A 6,915-nucleotide genomic window follows, 5' to 3' on the forward strand; every position below is an offset into this window, starting at 1 on the left:
GCCAACTCTTCTCTTCTCTACTGCAGGGGCCAGGACTCTTCCCTGCTCTACTCCAGGGGGCCACACTCCTCCCTGCTCTACACCAGGGGCCTAGCTCTTCCCTGTTCTACTCCAGGGGGGCCGGGCTCTTCCCTGCTCTACTCCAGAGGGGCCAGGCTCTTTCCCTCTCTACTCTGGAGGTGGGGGGACCGGACTCTTCCAGCTGTACTCCAGGGAGACCTCAACTCTTCCCTGCCCTACTCCAGGTGGGGGGCCACACTCTTCCTTGCTCTACTCCGGGGGGGGGGCCCTTCCCTGCCCTACTCTAGGGGGCTAGACCCACCCAAACATGAACCTGGAGGATTTCCCTCAGGAAATGGCCTAAACACCAGAGGGGGTGGAGAGTAGAGATTCTGCCAGTGGCCTGGGCTGTCCAATGGCCTCACAGGAAAGCCCACAGGCCACCAGGTCCACCAGGTATTTCATTGTAAGTTCCTGTGAATCTCTTTTTCAAAATAAGAAGTTAGACATTTCTTCTAAGTAAAAAGATTGGAATATACAGTTGTGGAAAGTTCCCTGAAAGAAGAACACAAAGTCAAAGAGATGGAAAATAGAAGCAATAATAGAGCTAAAAGAGCAACCCAGAGGAAAAAGATCCGAATAACAGGAGGCCCAGAAAGAGAGAACAGAGAAAGCAGCTGTAGATGATGGAAGACATAATTAAGGAAATGTGCCCTGAGGCGGAAGATGTGGGTCCACCCAGGGCACTGTAGGACGAATGACACGCTGAGCGAATGGCACGCTGAGCGGCCACCTGCTGGAATTCAATCACAAGACTTGTAAAACCTCACTTCCTCGTACATATGCGAAGTGATAAAATGTGTAAGAAGGAAAATAGAAAAGAAGGCGCACTCATGTTTCCTATCCCTCCTCAGAGAAGCCGGGGGTAACAGGGGAACCGGGATGCCAGGCTGGACAACGTGCCTTCAGAGAATAAGGCCAGCGGAGGCGGTGGAGGAGGGTGCCAGAGGCCGGGCCCCTACATCCGCTCACAGTTCGGGAGATGAGCGACCTATGGGCTCATGCTCCTCCGGACAGTTGTCCCCAAGGGGAGCAGGGGCACCTGGAGCGAGGCAGGAAGGTGGGGGAAAGAGCAGGCGGGAAAATGACCCGAGGACACCCCACCCCCCGACCGCACGACCGAGCACCCGGCGCAGGGGCGCCGCGTCTCCTCCCTGGGTTGGGGGGCTCACCCGTGGGCTCGCACTGCAGATGGTCGTCCTCCAGCCTGTAGCCCGGAGCGCAGCGGCAGCGGCGCCGGNACCGTGCTGGCAGAAACGGCCCTCCCATCCCGGGTCGCAGTCGCAGCGGAAGGCCCTGATGCCGTCGATGCAATTGCCGTGCCCGCAGCACGGGCTGTCGCACAGGTGCTCGGGCGGGGGCGCCGCGCACTGGTCCTCGTCTGCGACACGCCGAAGAGGTGTCACTGGTGCCGCCAGCCCGTCCCCGTCCCTACCGCGGCCCAAAGGACCCGAGGGGGCGCGGGCACAGCGGCCTGGGATCTAGATCGCACTCACCCGTGTACTTGGCCCAGAAGGCCAGCTGTGGAGAGAAGGGGCGGCATGAGCGGCCGTCAGCCCGTGTGCGCAGGGGGAGCCTGCGGGGCACCTCTCGGCTGCGGCCCAGGGCGGGCAGCGGCGGGGAAGGGCTGGTGGACAAACAGGAGTCCACCCCTGCTTGTCCTGCCAGCCGCCAGCTGCTGGGGCAGCTGCAGCCGGAGTAGGGCCACACTCTCCTCCCTGCCCCAGCCCCCTGACCCATCTCCACCCGCATCCCATGCACCCCACCCTACCCCCATCGCGGTTGGAAGCCTGCTCTCCGGACCGTCGCTACCACAACAGCCTCTGTGGCGGCGGAAGGGACCCAGATCTCCCACCAGGTTGCTCAGCCTCGTGCCGGGCCCCCAGCACTCCTTTAGGCTTTTCTGGACCTCCCGTGTGTGTGGTCCTTCCCTAAGCCAGCTTCTCAAAGTTGAGACCTTGTGGGTTAGACGCTGATTGGATTTGGAAGGTCTGCTGGTCTAACCCAGCCCCCCTGTGGCTGATGGCCTGGGGCCACCACACCTGAGACCCACTGCTGGACGCCTGACCCAGTCTGTGCTCTGCGGGGCCTGGGAGACCTCAGGGTGAGGCGGGAGAGGGAGGTGATCTGCCCCAGTGCTGGCTGCAGAGAGTCCTTGGGGCGGCTGCTGAGGAGGCCGCTTGGGAAGTGGGGATCTAGGCAAGGGGGTGCAGTGGAAGGGGCAGACCAGAGCCCCCCCTCAGCCTGGGAAGTCCCTACAGACAGCTCAGAAGGGGCCCCGGGGTGACAGCTCTTTGTCCTAGTAGCTTCAGCAGGCCCTTGGGAATGGGGGGGTCTGAGTCTTGTACCAGAGAGCCACCTCCCTTACCAATCCATGCTTCCACCTCAGGGCCCTGGGAGCCAGAGAGGACATGGTGTCTTCCTCAGATCCCCTGAGCAATGAGGTTTAAGCCTCTTGAGAATTTGAGCTGAGGCACGGAGGGAGTGTATGTGGGCAGACATCAGGGAGTCTTGGGTCACACACACCCTGCTTGGCAGGTGCATGGCTGGAAGCAGACAAGGTGGCATTCTGGTCACAGAGAATAGGTGAGGCAGTAGTGGCCAGTGGTGGGCAGAGGGTGGGCTGAACTTCCTCCAGTGGGATTGTTGGGAATCCCAGCCTAAGGCTCCACCAGACTCCCTATTCTTGGAACTAATTGCAAAATTCTGTTCCTTGCAGTGACATGCATCCTGACCAAGACCACAGGGCCAGTGTCCCTCTTCATTCTCCTCACACCCCTCTAGCAAGCTGGGGGAAGGGGAGAGGGCCTGAGCAGTGGGGGCCCCAGCCCCCATCCTCCTCCTCCAACCCCCCTCCCCCCTGCTGGCCACCGGTGGACCCATTGTCTTCACCCAGCCTTACTGTGTCTTCCACATTTTGGAAAATCTCCTGGGCCTCCTCCAAGTCACAGATCTCCTCCAGGCACTCCCGCTCCAGGTTGCCGGCCCGGAGCTCCTCTAGGAAGGTGTTGGCTCGCTTGCGGATCCGTAGCACCTGGTGGGCGCGCTCGCTGCTGGCGAACACTGAGTCTGGTTTGGGAGGAGGGGAGCCTGCTTTAGTGGAGGGGCCGCGCTGCGGGCAGCCTGAAGCCGGGTGGGGGGGGCCTGAAATCCGCCCTGCTCCTCTGCCCTCCTCTTCCACAGGCAGCAGATGACCAGCCTTAGAGGACAGGACAGGAGACTTGGCCACCCATGTGCTGAGCCAACCTGAGCTCCATGTGACCTTGAGCCGGTGGCTTTGCCTCTCTAAACCTCAGCCTATTCATGCAAACATGAGGATGAGATACTGGTGACTAACAGCACAGTGCCTGACCCAGAAGTGATTGCCCAGTGCCCCTTGTCGGCTGGGTGCTGCTGTCATTACCAAGACTGCAAGGTTCAGCTGGTTGCGTTGTTCTGAGTACCCCTGTACAACCCTATCTCGCCACTCCCTCCCTCCCCAGCTTGACCTCCCCAGCCACTTCCCAGCCTTCCCCTCAGGCAGGCACAGCTGAAGGACAGAGACCTGGGAGCTCTGAGAGGTGTCTGTCAGACAAGGGACGGCTGGGACCGAGGGGCCAGGTCAGGGAAGTGAGGAAGAGAGGCTGGAGGGGCCGGTGCAAAGGCCAGGAGAGGAAGCCTCTGAGCTGAGTCTGGACAGAGGAGCCATGTGGACCCCCGGTGCGAGTGGGGCTCCCCAGCAGATAAGCAGCTCAAGAAGAGGCACAAAGGCCAGCAGCAGCCGGTGTGCAGAATGCCACTGGCCGCTCACTCCCCCTTAGGCCTCAGATGGCACCCTGGTGTGGGGGCCAAGGGAGGGGTGGGGCAGGGCAGTCACTGCACAAGTCACTGCCTTGGACGGGAAAGCTGCCCTGCAGCCCTATGGGGTGGTGGCCAGGTCTGGCTCTGGTGGTTGAAGGAGTGGGTGGGTGGAGGGGAAAGGCCTGGGGACTCTGTGGCCCACTCCCAGGCTGGAGGAAGGAGCTTCAGGACTTCAGGACATGACCCCCCTCAGGGCTAACTGCTGTCACAGCTGCCCACTCCCCCAGTCTCCACCCACCAGGGAGTGGGGGCAGCTGCTGGCCCAACAGCCTATGAAGACCGGAGGGTCCCAGGGAGGGAGGAGAGTGGCCTTACCAGGAGAAGCTGGTGTGCCGGAAGTTCCCCAGATGGTCACCAACAGTAAGAGGCTCCCGAGCTGCCACATTCTGGAGTTGCTGGCACCTGTCTGAGGAGGACTCCTGAGCTTCCGGCAGCCCCACCTGCCCCCCACCTCTGCCTGCTGCCCCGGCCCTCTCATGGGCAAGGCTGCGGGGGGGGGGGCGCGGGGGGTCCCTATTCACTGGACAGACAGCCACTGGCACCTCAACGTCCTTGCCTGTGTGGGGCTGAGGTCACAGCATTTGCCCAGAGTCTGAGGGATGAAGAGGAAAGGAGGCAAGGGCATGGAGTCCTGGGGAAGTTCAAAGGTGACTCAGCACTAAAGGGCCACGGCAGCTGTGCTCAGAATGTTCGTGTCCTTCCTTGTCCTGTTCTTTGGTCAGGTTAGGGGGTGGTGCCTTTGCTGATCTGATGGCCAGGATTTACCGGACATTCAGGGTGTTTTTCTAGCAATCGGTGTGTGGTTCAGAAGGCAGGCCACCAAGTCAGACCACTTGGAGCAATCCCCGCTCCAGGGCAGCAATACCAGGCAGGTCACCTAACTCCTTGCCTTGGTTTCCTCGCTTGTAAAATGGCTAGAAAAGCTGTTATTTCTGCCTTATTGGGATTATTGTGAGAATTAAATATAACGCTCTTAACACAGGGTTTCTACACAGCAAATGCTCAGTAAATGTCCGGTATCATTATCTCAGTTAGAACTCATCACCCCCTGGAGGGGGTAGTTATCACCCCATTTTATAGAAGGTCACGTGGAAGCTTACTAAACACCCACAGCCAGGACACTGCAGAGCTAGGACCTGAGCCTAGGCCTGTGTGGCTCCAGGCCCAGGGTCCTAACCCCTGCCCCAAACTAGCGCTGCCCTACAAAGTCCCAGAAACCTAGGAGCGAGCAGTCCCCTGCCTCCAAGCCCCGGGGGGTAGGCCTGCTGCATCTGCACCACCACCCCCACTCCGTCTGACCTTGCTTTCCATCTTCACTGACTCCCACTCCCCAGGCTTAGAGGTGGCGGGGTGGGGAGGACAGCTCCTGGGCTCCTGGGCTCCAAACTGCCTCTGATTATGTCCCTGATCCCTGGAGGCCTCAGGGTCCGGGGGGAAGGCCCCTTGGAACTGTGGCACCCAGGCCTCAGGAAAGTCGGCGGCACCCTGGCCGGCCTGGTGACAGAGCCCTGATTTCCCGTTAGCCCGAGCTGTGGCCAGCTTCTCGAACCCTGGCTGGACACTTTGGCCTTCTAATCTGCCCATCCCTCCTCCGTCCCCCCTCACCGACCTGCCTCGAAGGGGACTTACTGGGGTAGGCCAGGGAGAGATTGCAAGGTCTCCGTCCTGCCGCCATGACAGTCTGGACCTCGAGTTAATCCATAACCGCAAATATTTGCTTGGCCCTCAGTGTGGAGGCTGCCCCCTCCACAGATAAACAAACAGGCTCCTGGCTCAGGATGGCCTGGTTTTCCCACAGCCCACCTTTGTCCAGCAATTGGTGCCAACCGGGAGGGCAGGAGCTGAAGGATGGGCACTGTCAAGCTGCCTATGGATGTAGCCTCACTTTGGCCTCACAGTGAAGGAGGGCCTTGTCCTTATGTTGCAGAAGGGGACATTTTTACCAGATACATTGCGGTTTCCCCCAGAGCAGCACAACTGTTAACGATTCCATATTTCACCAAATCTAGGATGTCATTAACTATAAGTTGCACCCATTTTATGTGCCAGCATGAAAGAAAAACCACACTGTCAATTACATAAATTACATAGTGATACACTATCTTGATTCTCGCATGAAAAGGTGCACCTCTCCGGTCCCTTCTGTGTGAGTGCCGGGGGGTGGGGGGGGACACTTGGCTAGACCTTCAGCTCCAGTCACTCCTATAGCTGCCCCTGCAATGGCACATGGTTACTCTTGTAATCTCTCCTTTGCAGGTGAGGACACTCAGAAATCTCGTATTAATTGCCCAAATTCACCAAGCTGCTAGGTGGCAGGCCGAGTGTAGACTCAGGTCTTCCTGGTACCTGTTGGGGCCGCTTTTGTAAACAAGTGAGAAAAACAGACCAGGTTCCAGAAAGGCTGCGAGGATGCTGGGAAAGAGCCTTGGCACCGGCCCTTCAATCCATCAACATCAGTTGATAGAACATGCCCTTCAGTCCGGGCATCTTGCTTCCCTGTACACACCGTATGGGACATGCACCCACTTCTCCCACACCCAACCTGCTCCCAGAACACTTGACCATACCCCTCAAAGCTGGACCCCTCGCAGGGTCATGTGATCCTGCCCTGCTGACCTCTGGGACCATGCAGGAAAGTCACCTGACCCAGGGGTCAGTCTGATTCTCCACCGCAGCCCAGGAGTAGGACCTCAGGGCCCTCGCTCCGCTGTGAGCACTGCCCTGGACATGCGTGTTTGGGCCTGAAGCAGAGGAAACAGATGTGGATTAGGGAGAGAGGCTGAGACAGGAGGCATTAGACCCCCAGAGTCCAAGGGATCAGCAGGGCAAGGCCCCTACCTCCAGAGTGGGCACATCCTGCCTTTGGGCTCATGAGGCTCCCCTGCCCTCCTAGGAAAATCCCCTCTTTCCTTAACTTCCCTCACATTGACTGGGGCAGCTCTCAATCCTACAACCGGATGCCTCCCAGGCCAGGGCGGCTCCAGGCCTGGGCTGAAGGGCTCCAGGCCCTCGTGC

At 59.4% G+C, this 6,915-nt stretch overlaps 1 protein-coding gene across 1 annotated transcript in view; it reads right to left on the reverse strand.

Moving 5' to 3' along the window:
- The window catches only part of PROC (protein C, inactivator of coagulation factors Va and VIIIa), a 9,970-nt gene extending 4,394 nt beyond the window's left edge, over positions 1 to 5,576 (reverse strand). Inside the window, 6 exon segments of the mRNA XM_077766721.1 lie at positions 1,233 to 1,298; positions 1,301 to 1,441; positions 1,557 to 1,581; positions 2,963 to 3,129; positions 4,216 to 4,302; positions 5,530 to 5,576. Coding sequence (XP_077622847.1) covers positions 1,233 to 1,298; positions 1,301 to 1,441; positions 1,557 to 1,581; positions 2,963 to 3,129; positions 4,216 to 4,302; positions 5,530 to 5,575 — 532 coding nt within the window. The 5' untranslated portion in view covers position 5,576.
- Between the last annotated feature and the right edge of the window lie 1,339 nt (positions 5,577 to 6,915).

Source organism: Crocuta crocuta, unplaced genomic scaffold (genome assembly GCF_008692635.1).
Source record: "Crocuta crocuta isolate KB4526 unplaced genomic scaffold, BGI_CrCroc_1.0 scaffold5, whole genome shotgun sequence".
NCBI classification, from domain to species: Eukaryota; Metazoa; Chordata; class Mammalia; order Carnivora; family Hyaenidae; genus Crocuta; species Crocuta crocuta.